At 35.8% G+C, this 18,172-nt stretch overlaps 2 protein-coding genes across 2 annotated transcripts in view; both read left to right on the top strand.

The window, feature by feature from the left end:
• The window catches only part of LOC107588710 (sodium/potassium/calcium exchanger 3-like), a 75,930-nt gene extending 63,197 nt beyond the window's left edge, over positions 1-12,733 (top strand). Inside the window, exons 4-13 of the mRNA XM_016276922.1 lie at positions 2,024-2,098; positions 2,480-2,564; positions 2,669-2,772; positions 5,268-5,342; positions 5,911-5,936; positions 6,045-6,098; positions 6,244-6,371; positions 6,459-6,619; positions 9,456-9,521; positions 9,616-12,733. Coding sequence (XP_016132408.1) covers positions 2,024-2,098; positions 2,480-2,564; positions 2,669-2,772; positions 5,268-5,342; positions 5,911-5,936; positions 6,045-6,098; positions 6,244-6,371; positions 6,459-6,619; positions 9,456-9,521; positions 9,616-9,765 — 924 coding nt within the window. The 3' untranslated portion in view covers positions 9,766-12,733. The remainder of the gene's footprint in view (positions 1-2,023; positions 2,099-2,479; positions 2,565-2,668; positions 2,773-5,267; positions 5,343-5,910; positions 5,937-6,044; positions 6,099-6,243; positions 6,372-6,458; positions 6,620-9,455; positions 9,522-9,615) is intronic.
• A 1,962-nt stretch (positions 12,734-14,695) lies between these two features.
• Positions 14,696-17,862, top strand: LOC107588745 (uncharacterized). The gene is made up of 4 exons (XM_016276971.1): positions 14,696-15,117; positions 15,870-16,087; positions 16,714-16,873; positions 16,990-17,862. The coding sequence occupies exons 1-4, from the start codon at positions 14,856-14,858 to the stop codon at positions 17,214-17,216; spliced, it is 867 nt and encodes a 288-aa protein (XP_016132457.1). The 5' UTR covers positions 14,696-14,855; the 3' UTR covers positions 17,217-17,862.
• The last annotated feature ends 310 nt before the right edge of the window (positions 17,863-18,172 follow it).

The following is an 18,172-nucleotide window of genomic DNA, read 5'->3' as shown; positions in this document are numbered from 1 at the left end:
ATTTTTGAGTCACGACTTGAATTTTTGAATTTTTCATTGAAGTGTAATTCATTGAAATTGCTCTACCTGCTCTACTTTATGGCCAAAAAACAAACAAACAAAAAAACACAGACATACGTATTTATATTCCTAAAGCAATTATGATGTCACTTAAAAATTAGCTTTGTTGTTGTTGGTATTTTTAAAGAACTAAGAGATAAAAAAAATTGTTTTATGTGGTAACTGATATCATGCCACTCACAATGGATGTTGATAGAACTTAATTTATATTGAACCTGGAACATGAATTATTACATTTATGCTCTCTTAATAAATCCATTGCAGTTGGACTTAATAAAATAAACTGAGTTGCTCTGTTCCACCCCCATCATCGTAAGCTATCACAGAGAGACTATTCATCATGCATCAGGCTTTCCTGCCCCCATAGGCCATGTCTGACTCTGAGCACACTTTTAAGTGAAGCAGGTACTGATGCAGTACTGTGTGTTCCTGCTGAAATCCCCTGCAGGGATGGTTTGACACTACCATTGTGCGTTGTTTAGGCAGTTGCCCATGTAAGCAGAGAGTGAGTGGATGGTAAAAGCTGCAGCGAAAACCCTCTTAAGACTCCCTCCAGCTGTTTACATGTTTTATTTATCTTTTGGGGCTTCAGTAGCCCAGCTCTGCTTTGTCAGAAGGTCAAGAATAAAAGTAAGGGGAGGGAATGAGAGTGTAGTGGGCAGAGATTACCTAATGGGCACACAGTGCAAGCCTGGCAGCATGGCGGCTGAATTAGATGCACTGATTGGCAAAGTCTTGGCGGGAAACAGTTGGCAAACGGATCCCAGGAGTGAATGGGAGCTGGCTTTGAAAGGACAGCGTGTGCTTGCATCCATCTGTATGTATATGCAAGTTCTATGTGAATTCATGCTCGTTTAACATAGTTTATTCTAGAATATTTTCAAATGTTATATTCAATTGACAACACTTAATATATTTTAATTATACAATTTTTTTGTATATTAATTGTTGTTAGCATTATGTACTTTTTTTAGTATGTACATGCATAAGTTCACATGCATATGTGTGTGTTGCATGTCAAGGGACCATGACATCTGCGATTCACACCCATCTGACCAGAGCAGATGTTGGAGCAACTAATCCACACACAGCTCTTTAATGCAAAACATGTCAGGTTGTGCAAAAAAAAAAAAACATCAGTTCCATCCCTATTGAGTATAAGACAAATAAACTTTGAACCCCCACCACCCCTCACTCTGTAAAGGGCACCAACTTCCATCAGTGCCTTTCTGTCATCGGGACACTTTCTAAGAAAAGGTCTGAATAGTCCCAGTGGATGGCTGTCCCACTGGAGGGCAGATTGCTCTGAGAATTTAATGGTGTTGACACTCATGTACTCAAATGTGCCCGCACGGAAGAATTTCGCTTTGCACAAATTTCATGCGCTCCCTGCAGTGGCTTCTAGAGTCTGTTTTTTTTTTTAGTTCTTATGTAATGTGAAGTTACAGAGGCTTCATCACGTGTCGCAATCTAATTTGAGGTGGTATTTCCACAATGGACCACTTTGGCTTTAAAGGAAGAAAGTGAAAATTCTGTCATGATTTTCTCAGCCTCATATTTAATTTCTAAAGGTGAAGTTTTGAATAAAATATCCTGGCTGATCTTTTCTAAATAATGCAGTGGCTCTTAACCATTTTGACCATTTTGGCAGACCATAATTTAAAAGAATAACTGTCATAATTTACATACCCTTTAGTTGTTCCAAACCTTCTGCTGCTGCTGAACACAAAAGAAGATATGTTGAAGAATGTTTGTAACCAAACAGTTGCTGGTCCCTATTGACTCCCATAGTATTTTTTTTTCATGCTAGTTCAACTGAATAAATAAACTCATACAGGTTTGGAATGACTTGAAGGTGAATAAATGATGACAGAAATAGCTTCAAAAGGCTTAAAGTGAGAACTTTAAGCAAGGTTAAGTTTAATTAATTTTGTTTTTACTCTTTCTCTCTCTTTCTCTACAGACCATGTATATGTTTTACGCACTGGCACTGGTGTGTGATGACTACTTTGTGCCCTCTCTGGAGAAGATCTGTGAGGTAAGACATTTATTATGTCCTAGCAAATGTTCTGCATATGCTAAATCATTTAAAGCAAGTTCAAAAGTAAAATATGTAATTATTTATTTAATATTTTCTCCTGTCACAGTCTAGACTACATTAAAGCTGTAAAGCTATTTAGAGTTATAGTTGTCATAAGAAAATATATTAATTAAATATTTCTATTTTGTCCCAATCTAAGCTATTTTTAATAATAATTCTACTATGTTTTTAATATTAAAATATTTACATTAAATATTTCTGCTTTCTGACCAATAGCAGATGGGAGGAGGGTTCAGGAAACTCAGTGTTCTGTTTGGTGCAAATTTTTCACTTCATCTTTGATGTCTCTCTCTCTGTCTGTGTGTAAATGTGTTGTAGCGCCTCCATCTCAGTGAGGATGTAGCAGGAGCCACGTTCATGGCAGCAGGAAGTTCAGCTCCTGAACTCTTCACCTCGGTCATAGGTAAACATCTCCGAACACAGCGTGCTTTTGGAAAACAATTCCCCTCACATTTGAACATGGACCTTCACATGCCCTTTGTAAGCCACCCTGTCTTCTCTGTGCAGGTGTATTTATCACTAAAGGAGATGTGGGAGTGGGCACAATCGTGGGTTCTGCTGTCTTCAATATCCTCTGCATCATCGGAGTGTGTGGGATCTTTACTGCACAGGTGCTCATTGATTTGCACATTAACTCACCCAAAAGATGTTTTTAGGTAATGTTTCAAACTAATTCAAATGAAAAACTGTTATTTCTTTCTCAAATGTAGCATTTTAGTGAATTGATCCAGCCAACTAATTCACAGATTCACTTTGGTTTCCGCATAAAAGTCCATGCGCCGTCCTATGTGTAGCGAAATATTTTGTTAAATGCTAGTGTTTGTTGCTATCTTTTTGGTTCAGTTATATAAATTGGGTGTTTTGTAGTTTTCTTAAGTGTAAATTGATCTTTTGAACCCATAGTGGAAGAATGCTATAGTTCTATTCAAAGTACTGTATCTTCCCCAGCACTGTTTACACCCTCATTTGCTACAGTCTCTATGGATTGCCTGTAAGACATTATTTTTCTTTAGACAGTCGACACAAATGTACTGAGCAAGCATTATAAATTCTCAGCATCTGTGAGAGGACGACTTAGAGATGAATGAGGTGACCTGTGCATCCCCTTCCTAAATCTCTGCCCTAAAAAAGCCATTACTTAGTGCAAAATGACATAAGAAGTGAGCAGACTATTCTCAGGGGTCACTGAGAGTAGCCAATGATGTCAGCCATGTTAGCTGTGGAACTGCTTTTCTTTCTCCATCCTGTCATCTTTGCTTTCCACTTCATTCAGTCATTCACGCTCCTTCGGTTTAACCTCCTGAGACCCTTACTATGTTAAAGAAAAGAGGATATGAGGTTATTCTGTCTTTGCACAAGCATGGGAAACTGCTTAATAGTTTTTTCCTCTCCCAGTCTTTCTCCAGTCACCATCTGGCAGTGGAATAGAGGCATTTTGGGTAGTCTGATAGACCTCAGAAAAGTCTTGTGTCTCACACATACACACAATTGTTTTATGCCCTTCTCCATCATAAATAAAGAAAAATGACATGAATTCAAATGATCAGTTAATTGACATGAAATTTATTTTGGAAAAATACACATCTGCAACAATGGAGCTTCTAGTTGCCACGGAAACACAAAGCAAAGAGTGTCACCTGTGGTGTAAGTTAAGCTGTGCTAGCGTGAGGGATGATGGCGCATTACTTCTGGTGCTCTGACGTAGATCAATGCTTTTTATGGAAGGATCGCCCTATACGACATGACGCACATTCAATATGGATTATTTCACACAGTTCAATCAGCTGGATTCGGTGCAGAATGTCATATCCATATATGGTTCCTACTTTATTAATTTCCTTCACTCGCTTCCAATTCACGCACTTTAATTCAGAATTCTAAAGTTTGCAAGCCAAGACCAACTTTTCAAAAAAAATCGGGAAATAGTCACAGATTACACATTATATAAGATTTGACACATTTTAAAATCCTTTAATACCAGTCCATGAATGAAAGAAGCATGCCATTTATTTATTGTGGTGAATAGAGACTTTTTGAACTAAACTCCTTAATATACTGTACAACTATTGTGCAATATCATTATTAAAGATACCGGGGGTTTTTTTGTTTTTTTTGTTTTTCTGCAGTTTTATTTCAAACTCTATGTGTGTCCCTTTTATAATCATGGCCCTGTAATATGAAAACCTTTATGATTTACAAAACTTGCTCTACACTGAAAAAATAAAATAAAATTTTTTTAAAAATCTGTGAAATTTACAGTAAATAACCAGCTGCTGTGGCTGTCAGAACTTTAGCCAAAAATATGGTAGCAACATTTTAGGTTTTAAATTATATTTCATTAGCCGATATATTGTTAAAATACCAAACTACTGAAGTTCTAAATTCTGTTTTTGAACCTTTATGGTACACTGACAACCACAAAAAAAAGGGTGGTAATGAGAAAACCACATATACAATCAAAGCTTATCACAAGTAGCCTTTCCACAGGTTGACTAATATATGGAAGGTGTGTCAGTGTCTTGCACACAAATACAAAACACCATCATGGTAGCACACTTGACACTAGTGCCAAATAAACATTAATTTAACAACATAAAATGTAACAAAAACTCTAATGTACATAACTAATTAGAAAAAAACTGTTATTTTAAAACAAAGTTATTTTAATTCAAATCCATCAAATGACAGATGTCAAACAGGGAATTCTGGGAATGTCAATATATGATTTATTTATAAGATCGCTTGTAATTTCTTTTTTTTTTTCACTTCCAAAAACTTACCCTTAAACAATTAACAGGTTTTTAGATCTTTTTTAGTTGTTGTTTTTTGGGGTGTGTGTTATTTTTATGGTATTTTACTGGTAAAAATGTTTTAACAGTGTAGGGGTTTTTTTTCATGATTTATGTCACCACAACAAAAAAACACTTGTTCAAGGTGACTGGTGAAAGTAAATTGATTAAATTACAGCGTTTTACTGCTTTGACACTTGCTCAATTCCATTGGCACCCTCCCTTTGAGTCTAAGTATGTTTGTCTCTCTCTCTTTCTCTCTCTCTCTCTCTCTCTCTCTCTCTCTCTCATCCGTCCACTCTCTCTTGTCGATGCAGGCAGTACGGCTCTCGTGTTGGACGTTAATGAGAGACTCAATGTACTACACTATCGCAGTGACCACTCTGATCGTGGTGAGTAGAACTCTTGAGTGGCTTTTCATGCTCCCATGATGCCTATGGGCCTCCTCGCGCAGCAGGAGAGGAGAAGCAAGTGGCTCTCCCGTGGGGCCTGTGGCTTGCAGCACAGGCCTCTTATTTGCCCACACTCTGCATGTGTTCCCAGCACAGAGGAACAACAAACACCGATTATTAGTACACGGGACACAGAGTATCTGAGACGTTACTCACAGCACCTTATTAAAAATTGGATTCACTGAAAGAACTAAATGTATTGTAAAAGTTTATACTCATACAGTTGAAACTTCAACTCTTTTTTGGAAGAGGTGATATGTCTTTTCCTTTTTTTAAATCCTGAAAATAAACGTCATGTAAATGTTTCACTGGAATTATACTAATAATGTAATATTATATTATATTACTCCATTAGATTACTCATTAAAGCCTCAGGGCCCATATTTACAGTAAGATAATCCTGCCCTCTGGTGGTAAGGTGTGACATTTCAGAACTGTTTGAAGAAATTTGGCTTTGTCATTGTGATTTGTCTGTTAAATTTAACTTTGTACTCTTTTTTTTTTCAAGTTCATCTATGATGAGAAGGTGACATGGTAAGATTAAAGCTGCTGTTACACAAGACCACCCTCTTAATTTTTCATATTACAACTGTTTCACAATTTTTTGTATTCAGTCATTTACACTACTTTTTCTCTTCTCAGGTGGGAATCGCTCATCCTAATAGTTCTGTACATGTTTTACATTATATTAATGAAGTAAGTTCTCTATTCTCTAGACTCTATTCTGTCACTATGGAAATGTTTCATTATTACATGGATTCATTGCTATTCGTATCTACTCCACATCAGTAAATCGCATCACTGCTGATTTTATTAACTCTCCTTCCTTGGTGTTAATCAGATTTAACTCACGGGTGGTTCATTACATCGAGCGGCGGAAAAAGAACTCTGCAAATCTGGGTAATGGCACAGCCAGTAACACAGACATCGACGATGGGTGTGATGCCACTGTCGTGCTTCTTAAGAAAGGTAGTGCATGCAGACCTGTTTTTTTATAAGTGTGTACAACTGCTTGGTGCCCATCTAAATTTCTGCTTGTTGTTCTGCCCCTCTTAGCAAATTTCCACAGGAAGCCATCAGTGCTGATGGTGGACGAACTCTTGTCTGCATACCCTCATCAGCTGTCCTTCTCTGAGGCCGGAATGAGAATCATGATCACCAGCCACTTCTCCCCTCGCACACGCCTCACAATGGCCTCCAGAATGCTTATTACAGAGGTCAGTCACACAAGCACAAAAAACAAAAGTACAGCTACATTTTATAGAATTTTTTTTTTAAGGAATCTCTAATGAATTATTATTACATTTAATTTTTTTATTACAATATTAAAACAACTGTTTTCCATCTGAATCAATTTTCAAATTTAATTGATTCCTCCTGTGTTGGCAAAGCTCCAGTCTTCACTTTGTTATTATTTTCGCTAACTTAAACTAAAATTACAACTAAAAACGAAACCATAAAAAAGTTCCTTACCTGAAATAAAATAACATATTTAAAAGCATAATTTTTAAATGTTCTTTTAGTTTAACTAACATAACTAAGTACTAAATAAAATTATATATATATATATATATATATATATATATATATATATATATATATATATATAACAAAATGGCAAAAACACAAAATCACTAAAACTGTATAAAAAAATGGAAATGGAAACATAATATGAAAAATAGACACTATTATGTAATATTAATAAAAAACTAAAATAGTATATTAAAAATAACACTGGGCCTTCAGTGTCACATGATCATTCAGAAATAATTCTCATATGATTATTTGGTGATCGAGAAACATATCTTATTATCTGTGTTGAAAACAGTTGTGCTGCTTAATATTTTTTGGAAACAGTTATACTTTTTTCTAATAGAAAGAATCTAAAATAAAGAAAATGGTAATTGTGAGATAAGATTAAAATGAGAAATATGGGATATAAATATGTAAATCTTACAGAGATGTGAGAAATAATGTTGCAATTACGGGATTACAGTTCTTAATATATTGTCATTTCTAGTTGATAGGAAAAGGAAATTGTGTAAATATTAGGGATGTGTTGATACGGATAATTATTTTTGTTATAGCCAAATAGTAAGATACTATTTTGTCTAAATAAATTCTTAATGAGTATGAAAAATGGCTATTAATTTTAGATTTGCTTAAGATTACATTAAGTCTTATTAAATTATTTCTAGACCAGCTTTAAGTGAGAGTTACATTATGGCAAACAGATCTAAATAAAGAAATTATAATAAACAATTAGATTTCAATAATGGATTATATTAAATAAAAAATATATATTTTGTGTTAGTGATGTGTCAGAAAACAGACACAAAAAAGACACAAAAAGAAAATATTAATTTAAGAGTCTGTGTACGTTTGTCTACCTCTGGCCTAAATTGAACACAAATTTTGAGTTTCTGTTAGATAAATAATTTGTTATACAAGCCCAATCCCAGAGAAGTTGGGACATTCTGTAAAATGCGATTAAAATCAAGAATCTGTGATCTGTTCATTCTCTTTTAACTTTTATTTAATTGACAAAAGTACAAAGAAATGATTTCCAAAGTTTTCACTGACCAACGTAAATGTATTTTGTAAATATTAACAGATTTTGATGGCTGCAACACACTCCAAAAAAGTTGGGATAGAGGCATGCTTAACACTGTGTCCCATCAACCTTCCTTTTAATTACAATGTTTAATTGTTTAGGAATTGAGGATACTGATTGTTAAAGTTCTGCAAGCAAAGTTTTTGTCCAATCTCGCTTGATACAAGACTTCAGAAGCTCAGCAGTCTGTGATTGTTGTCTGATTCTCCTTTTCATGATGAGCCATACATTTTCAACTGGAGACAGATCTGCTGGCCAGTCTAGCACTTTCACACTGTCTACGAAACCATGCTGTTGTAGCACATGCAGAATGAGACCTGGCATTGTCTTGATATAGTAACCATGGACTTCCCATGAAAGACATCATCTTGATGGCAGCATACCGTATGTCTCTGTATAATCCGTATATGCCTCCAAGTCAATGGTACCTTCGCACATATTCCAGTCACCCATGCTTCTGTCGCTAATGAAAGTCTGGATGGTCCCTTTGGTCTTTGGGACCGAGAACTCGAAATCCATTCTCGGAAACAAGTTGAAATGTGAACTCATCTGAGTACAGCACACCTTTCCACTGTCTTTTTGACTATCTGAGATGAGTTCTGGCCCAGAGAACCCGGCAGCATCGCTGCATAGAATTGATGTATAGCTTTCTCCTAGAGTAACAGATATTCAGGTTGCATTTCTTGATGCAACAGCAGACTGTGGTAAATGACAGTGGTTTTCTGAAGTACTCCTGAGCCCATGTGGCTATATTTAACACAGGACACATTTAACACATTTAGCATGACGGTTTCTTATGCAATGCCATCTGAGGGCTCAAAGGTCAAGCACATTCAACTGAGGTTTCCTGCCTTGCCCTACATGTACTGTGATTTCTCTGGATTGCCTGAATCTTTTCACAATATTATGTATGGTACTTGGTGAAATTCTTTGCAATTTTGCATTGCAAAATTTTATTTTTGATTTGTTTGACACTTCTCTCATGACATTTGGCACAAAGTGATGAGCCATGATCCAGCTTTGCTTGCAAAGACTGAGATGCTCATTTAATACCCAAACATGATACGTTGACCCATTACCAATTCACCTGCTTACTGTGAACTGTTTGAAAACAATTTAACATGGATATTCTATAACCTTTTCACGATTATTTTGCCTCTATTCCAACTTTTTTGGAATGTTGCAGCCGTCAAAAACTAAATTTGTTAATATTTACAAAATACATTTACGTTGGTCAGTGAAAACTTTGGAAATCTTTTCTTTGTACTTTTGTCAATTAAATAAAAGTTAAGGAGAATTAACAAATCACAGATTCTTGATTTTATTGCATTTTACAAAATGTCCCAACTCCTCTGGAATTGGGGTTGTATTTATCTATACATTACATATGTTCTACATCCTACAAGTTCTAACATACTTTTTCCTGCATTTCTTTTCAGATTCACCTGAACAGTAAAGGCCTGATTTTCTCAGTTTGGCTGCTGCTAGCATCTGTGTTTCTCACAGTATGTGGGAGTATTTTAAAAACACTTATTCAAACAAATGTCCTTTGAATCCACCTCTCACGGTCTCACCCTCTACCCTTTCTTTCCCTCTCAGGTTCTCGGTGTACATTTGAACAAGTGGAAGCTGGACAAGCGTTTGGGTTTCATTTGTTTGCTGATGTATGCTGTCTTCCTGTGTTTCTCCATCCTCATCGAGTTTAACATATTCACCTTCGTAAATCTGCCCACCTGCCGCGAGGAATGAGACGGTTCCTTTTCCAGGCCCTCCCTCCTTGACGTTGTGAGGACAATGGCACAAGTCCTCGATCAGAGGCAGACCGGCTCTCGTTCTGAAGGAATATTTATTTATTGATCTAGCTGATCCTTTATTGATCCTCTCTTTTTCTTTCCAATGGGTGCAATATTGACTGAGTCTTTGGATCTGTGGTCTTACAAGAGAAGAGAGAGGATGTGTGTGAAGAATGGTCCTGTTGACTGATATATAGACTGTTCTAATGGGACAGGAATGTGGTAAATGAAGACTACTGCCTGGTTTGATGTGAATACTTTTTTTTTTCAAAATATGTTGCATATTACATATTTAAAGAATATGATGTAAATGTATTTTATGATGGTATTTGTTTTATTAGCTGCTAATTTACTGAAGAAGAGGCTGGACTTATTAATGTCGGTAAAAATAGAGATTTATGAGGGTTCGTTATTTTGCTGAAAGGTACTGGTGACCTCTAGGAAATCCTTGTATACAGTCCTCTTTTTAATTTGGGCATTACCAAGTCGTCACCTTCATATTACAAGATCGATCTGGACATCAGGGTCATTAGTGTCTACATTTTTCAGATGAGAATATGTTTACGGTGCAGAGGAGGTAATAAAACCGAAAGGTTTTAGATCAAATTTTAGTCAAAAAAAGAGATAAACAGCGGGCATTTGTTTGCACCTGTGTGGAAACACATGTTGGAACGCTACTACCAACATATTTATGTTTAGTGAGACAATATTCTTGTGTGATCTATGGGTTTCTATAGATGTGTTTCTGAATTTTCTTTTGTCTTTAACTCTCTGTATATACCGAAACAGAGAAAGGTTTATTTATTAATTTATTGAAAACTATTTATGCACATTACTTTCCTATGACGTACTGAAACAAAACCAACCCACAGCTGTCCCAAGGAAGAGACCGTTCTGGAGTTTCAGCCAGGCTACGCCGTTTTGTCCTTCAGAGCTTATGTGTCAGCCTTTTCTACTGGATTCCTTCTCCTTCATCTCTGAATATTATGCACCCTTTTAGATGCACCTTTGACTTGATGCGTAAAACAGTTTCTACTATTTGATATCGGTGTGACATGACAGAGGTAATTAAAGATTTTTTGAACACACTTAAAACTTTGGCAGGCAAGTAAGGGAAGATATATAGATAGATATACATTTTATACTTAACTGTTTTGACATTTAAGATCGGTCCATTCCCTTTTTAGAGTGAATGGAGTGAGTGAGCCACAAACCTAAGTAGCTGATTAGCAGGAAAGTGTCCTGGTAAAATGAAGCTAACATTGTTAAGACTGTTTCAAAGTCAAACCGTAGATGCTCTAGAAGAGGTCAAGTAATTTTTCTCTCAGCATGCTGCTCTAATCTTAGAGTTTATCCAGGAATTTTGGAAGAAATCCTCTCAGCAGGTCAAGGATCAGAATTCATTTCCAAGGATGCAGTTAAAACTATGGATTTTTCAGGAGTTCTTTATGTTGTTGTGTCCTGGGCTTATTTCTTGCCCTTCTTTTAGAAGGACTATATAAATACTTTGTTTTGTATGCCTCTGGTTCTGAGGATTTGAAAAAGACACCGCCATAATGTATCACAGCTGTAAGCTTTTAACTGTGGCACATTATGTGGATGCGTGGACTTTTTCTGCTAACGGAGATTTTTTAGTGAGCTGACAAAGAAGCGATTCTATGGACTGTTTTAGTCTAGTTAGCAACTTCATGCAGGTTTTCTAGTCTGAAGGCACATTGCAGGGAAATTGTGTTTTATGCACTGGTTGATACTGGGTGTCTAATTGTTTGTCATATTTTAAGAATAGAATTTAGATGACTAAGAAACATATCTGGAAGAGTATTGCGGCAAAGTATTTTTGTATTTTGTAATGCAAAATGTTTAGAAATGTTTTCTGCTTTTAAAAGTCTGTAGAGTGTGCTTCAAGTGAATCTGCATATTCTTTAGAGCATAAAACTAATTTGTCAGTTTACTGTCAGAGTACTTTTAGCATGTTTAAAATCAAAGGTCACACTTTGTAGGGCATTCGTTTCAACAATGTAAAAACAAAAAAAAAGATAATTTGTCCCCAGTTTGACAGAATATATTAGCAAATATGAACATTTGGTTTTCTGTATCACTCATAGTAGACATTGAGGCCTAGTTTACTTTCCAAAAATGCAACAGCAGGTCTAGGGTTTAAGCAATGTGACATTCCTGATAAATATAAGCTAGGTGTAATCCAAGTAGAGCATACAAGCTGTGTTTGGATGCTAAAGATTGTTAGTCTATAATTTCTTTTTTGAAAAGCAGGGTATTATAAGAAAGACATCCGGAAGGCAGGGTTTAATGAAAGTTTTGTTCATGAAATGCAATAACGTTTAGATTTAATTAATTACTGTGTTTGCATTTTTTCTTGTAAATCCTAAATATGGCACATCACATTCGTTGAATCATATACATATGTTACGTAAATATTTCAGTAAGATTTAATAGAGGTTGTGCACTCTATGCTCAATATTAAGGATAGTAAAAAGAGGCTTTGAGATGCAACAAAATTGGCTTTCACTGCAAAATGCTCCAATATCTATGAATACTGCTGCTTACAAATTGTGGGACATTAATGCCTATGTTTATGGTTGCAAAATCAGCCATACTAAAGATTCAATGATTTTAACATACTGATAAATGCTATTTGGTCATCATCACTTCTGGAAATCAAAGTGCTGCTGTTCATTTATATGCACAAATATAATAATAATAATAATAATAATAATAATGAGGGAATGCACAACCAATTAGCCCATAATTAGACAAGTTTCCCTCAGATTTCCTTTTCTTGTCTGTTGATATTTCTTCATGGATTCAGGAATATTTGAATAAAAAATGTGACTTTTACAGGGTGTTGCATTGCTGATGTACATAATTATACATACATGAAAATGTCTTCATATTTTTGTCTTTGCCTGTATATCTGTGATGATTTTAACATACTGATAAATGCTATTTGGTCATCATCACTTCTGGAAATCAAAGTGCTGCTGTTCATTTATATGCACAAATATAATAATAATAATAATAATAATAATAATGATGAGGGAATGCACAACCAATTAGCCCATAATTAGACAAGTTTCCCTCAGATTTCCTTTTCTTGTCTGTTGATATTTCTTCATGGATTCAGGAATATTTGAATAAAAAATGTGACTTTTACAGGGTGTTGCATTGCTGATGTACATAATTATACATACATGAAAATGTCTTCATATTTTTGTCTTTGCCTGTATATCTGTTGACTATATTTTCACACAGTAGATACTGTACAATGTGTGGGTCCTTTATTTGTTTATTTTAATTTTGTTGTTGTTGTGTTGAGGGTTTGATTAAACACCCTTGGTTTGCTAAATCGCATGGGATATTATAATATAAGGAGTTATTTATGTTCATTACTATTACACATTGTTGAGCACTGGACGGACAGCAGTGGAATTAGACCTCTTAGATTATTGCATGTTTTCTTTGTTTTCTTTTTTTTTCCAATGGAAAACTGCTGGGCTTTTGATTCTCCAATGAAAGCATAAAGTAGATATTTCATTCAAAGTAACTGATGTCTTCTGCATTTCAGGAGTCATAAAAAGAATGGTGGTTGGCTTTATGTACTAAAATATTTTGTTCAGGTGTTTCAGTTGTATATTAGAGTACATTTTTGCTACTTGAGCATAATAAAAATGATCTTTGCTGAGGTAAACACTATTGTTCCCTTGTTGTCATTTCAGCTATAATATAGTGTAAATACACATGTTGGCTTCACTGTATAAAGGCATAAATGCAATTTCTTTATTTATGATCATATTTCCTAAATGTCGAATGTACCCCTAACCCTTACACAATCCTGGTGATATCAGTAGATTTAAAGCTAAATATTGTTAGATCATGCCTCCATGCCAGAAATATCAGATCCACACTAGAAAATATCCGTTTTATCTTAACAGAACAACTCAGCAAAGTTGTCTAATACCCAAAAACATATTGTCTTCTATCAGCCAAGAAGTTGACATGAGTAAAGCCAGAGAAGAGCAGAAGCAGGAGATGAAGTATGGTAATAAAAAAAGAAGCAGAGTGTATAAATAATCTTAGGTACGTTTCAATGCTCAGACTTCATCTGACCAACACCAATCCAACAAGTGTTATTATATCACAAGAAATAGCAATGGAAAATCACTGCTTCACAACCTTGAAATGAAGACATTCTCTTATCTCTTACTCGTGACGTGAATACACATTTCCCCTGAACCCACACAATCATAAGACTAAACAGCAATGTAAAAATAGTATAAGACAAAATAATATAATATAAATGACTAATCAATAAATGAATCAATTACATGAGTATAAATAGCCTATATATAATATAGCCAAATACATCTCAAATAACATAGCCTATTTGGCTACAGCTCCTTGGTCAATTTTTAAAACACTGAAATAAAAGCATGGATCTCAGTGAGTATGTAAGAGACAGGAAAGAGCTGCCTTTAATTTATAATGCATTTCGAAACTAGTTTTAACTTAATCTACTACGGTTTAAATGTAGGCTATTAATCTTTAACTTTACAACTCAATATCACATTAATGATTTTTTTATTTTTATTCATATTTACAGGGTTAATTTATTTCATTCTTTATTTTTTAGCTTTTCATATCCATATTGCACAAAGAACTAAATCAAATGAAAATGATTAATTATATTAGTAGTTATCAGCAAAAATGATAATCTTTTATGGGTAATCATTTGCAAAGACTCTTATAAGAGATGTACTTCTGTCAAAAATGAGATTTAGGTCAATTTACGTGTGAGCAATGGGTGACGTCACCAGCCCGCTATGCTTCTGGGAATTGTAGTTCATTCAAAACTCCCAACATTCTGCCAACGTTTCTGTGACGTTTGCGTAACGTGGTACGTGCGCTGGCTGGGGACTGTTTGATAACCGTTTCCGCCTATTTCTCGTACATATCGCAGTGTTTATTAAGAGATGCATGTTAAGAGATTAAATTTCGCATGAAGTGTTGTTTGTAAGTACATCCATATAAATGGACCCAAACAGTGTCAGTAGCGTGAACTGGGCCATAAACCGCCGGGCGGAGGGTTTAGTAAGTAAACACATGGCAGACATGGCAAAGAGACGCTCAGCGGTGTCTGAGGAGGATATGCACCCTCTGCCAGGAGACTTGAGCAGACGCGCAGAAGACATCCCTGGGCGGGCCGAGGTGCATTTCAGCGCGGATTCACAGTCCTTCAATCCTGCAGGAGTGGCGGGAAAGTTAATGCGCGAGGATGCGTCTTCAACACCAGGTACTGGGAAGTGAAAAGAGTACAAATGGTTATGTTTACATTGAAACGGACTTGCACATCCCTTTCCTTCTATCATTATGGAACTTTGTCTTGTTAAAAAATGTCTTTTGCATTGAGATTTTAAGTTTTTTGATATAGGTATTATTAGTTGGTAGTTGACAGTTGATTAGGTATTATCTTATTTTGTTTTAACATAAAATTGCCAACTTGCATAGTTTTTACAAAGTTAACTTGGTGTGCTAAACAACTCGGGTCATTTGGTTATTTATTTAGATAAAATATGATAAAAGCACAATGTTAAAAAAATCAATATTAATAAAACCCTTTGACCGTTATCACTAAAGTTATTTAGTAAACAAGCCACCACCTTTATTATTATTGGCAATATTTTTTTTCCACAAATGAAACTGACGCAGCAGTTTTGATGTGAATGCTGATTTTTCAAACAGTAGTAAACACACAAATTAAAATGTGCTAAATTAAACCGTACTTGCACTCAGGAAGTTGTGGTTAAGTCTTCACTGGAACAGATTTGGAGAAATGTAACATTACATCAGTTGCTCGCAAATGATCCACTGCAGTGAATGGGTGCCGTCAGAATGAGAGCTAAAACAGCTGATAAAAACATCAAAATAATCCAGCAAACTCATCTACATCCTGGAGTAAATTTAAAGCAAATTTTTATTTTTGGGTGAACTATTCCTTTAACCTTCTGTAAGTCTTCACTTAATATACATTTCATACAATTACAGAGACAGCAGCCCATAGACAAATCCTATCACTCCTTATTGAGATCAAGGAGGAGCAACAGAGGCAGTGGGAAGTTCTGAAAGACCTGCAGGCCAGGATTCGTGGACAGGTGTGTGAAGAGGAGGATGAGCCGCTTGACGTAGATCTGCCACTACGAACAATGGAACAGCTTGATGAAACAGAGCAGCATTTAGAGGATACTGAAGCTCAGAAAAGAATGGTAAAAAATCATTACTGTCAATCTACTCCACAATCTACAATTACTGCAGTGCATGTAATAATAGGTTATGTTACTTTGTAAGCCTCAGTCAGGACAGGAAGTTTACATTTTATGGAGGTAGTTGTGTAGTCCAAAATAATAGTTTAGAACAATATTGTTTGCTTGTGGTTCTAGTTTTATATTTCTTTCTACAAAACTTTTCTGGTTCCCATTCAGTCAGTCACGTTCTACGTTACGTCAGTGACTGACGAATTGGGATCTTGCCCGAGAGCCCAATCCCCTTCGAGTGTTAACGCCTCCCCAGACACGTCCCATTGCCAGTTCTTTTACTCCCTGGCCGAGGGACCCCTCGGCACGGACGCAGTGGCGTGCAGCTGGCCTCGGGGCCTATGCAAATATGCGTTTCCCCCAGTGAGCCTTCTCGCACAGACACTGTGCAAGGTCAGGGAGGACGAAGAGCAGGTCCTCTTGGTAGCGCCATATTGGCCCAGTCGGACTTGGTTCCCCTGACGTAACGTCTCCGTTCCCTCCTTCAGGGAACGAGGGTTACACAAGTAACCTAGACGTTACGTTGTCCCCTCCTGTATTTGTACTGAGTATTTATTCATTTTTTGATTTTTCCATAGGTGTCACACCTCTCACGGATGGGCGGAGCTACAGTAGATGATGCGGTCCGGCGTCTTATGCACGCTGTTCTCTCTTTCAGTGTGGGCTCAGAGCTCAACTGGGTTGGCAGAGGACAGAAAAGGAGCTTCAGAAACACCAGACTGCAGGGTGTTTTGTTTCGTAAGCAGACTTTAAAATCATGTCTCAGTGCAGATGCATCTTCAGGTTTATCACTGACTTTTTAGGATCCTCAACATTTCCCATGTGATAGATTGTTTTAACCCCATTTTCTGCAGGTGCCTTGAAAAGGACACCTGTAGGAAAGGAGGCCACGCACCACCAGTTTGCTGATGTAGTCAAGAAATGGTTGCGGTTTGCCCCTTTCCGACAAAGAGGAAGTGGACGAAGACCGCATTGGAAACCTGTTGAGTTCGTCTGTCCCAAATATGACAGTACTGTGGAGGATCATAACCAGCTTAACCATAACCAGCTGGATTCTGGGGAGATTCAGGTGACAATATAATTACACTGTGTTGTATGACTAAATGTCCAAAGACAAGTAAAGTGAAATCAGTGAATGAAGAAATGACAAGAGTGTGAAGGATTGGCTTTCAAATTATGTTTCTTTTTTGCCATATTACATTCTTTCTGTTATAATATTTGCTTTGTTTTCTTTGTTAAAATATACTACTGTTACGAGAATAATTTGCAGATTTTCAAATTACAGCATTAATCTTTAAAAAGTAATGGGTAAATGTAAATAATTCTGTTATAATGAATCTTTTACCCCGTGTAATTTAGTTTTAATTATATTTTAAAATGTGTCGTTTTAAACGCTGATGGCAGTATATTTCCATTTAAAAAATTTTACATTTTGCAATACATTTTGCAAATTGGAAATTAAGACTGCTTTGGGTGGTTTTGTGCCATTATGTTATGACAATAAATAGACATCAGAGTTACAAATTTCAAACATTAAAGAGTTAATAAGTGTCACAGAAAATGTGAGATTGCTGTAGAAAAAAGAAATTTCTCAAATGTAATTTAATGACTTTTCTCAATAACGTAGCTAAATGCACTTACTCACTTGGTATCTTTGTTAATGTGGACCATTTTCCAACAGTTTTCTAACAACTCTTGCTTCCTGGCATATATAAAAACACATTAAAAACTTTTTATCCATGAACTTTTTCTGTGGTGAATTCATTTGTGTTACTTGAGTGTTTCATGTTTATTGAGCCACTATTTTCAATTTATGTGACACTTTTACTTTCAATTTACTTAATGTTAGAAAAGTACAAGATGATCTAACATAATCTTCCTTCAAGTCCCAAGTCTTTTTTTTTTTAACTATCACTATAGTGTTTAATTTTTTAATCAACATGGTTGAAGAGTATATGGAATTTGTGTTACTTGAGTGTTTCATGTTTATTGAGCCACTATTTTCAATTTATGTGACACTTTTACTTTCAATTTACT

The sequence above is a fragment of the Sinocyclocheilus grahami genome, unplaced genomic scaffold (assembly GCF_001515645.1).
Source record: "Sinocyclocheilus grahami isolate Dianchi unplaced genomic scaffold, SAMN03320097.WGS_v1.1 scaffold106.1, whole genome shotgun sequence".
Classification (NCBI taxonomy): domain Eukaryota; kingdom Metazoa; phylum Chordata; class Actinopteri; order Cypriniformes; family Cyprinidae; genus Sinocyclocheilus; species Sinocyclocheilus grahami.
The sequence above is the reverse complement of the archived record's forward strand: the minus strand, read 5'-3'. Positions and strand labels throughout refer to the sequence as shown.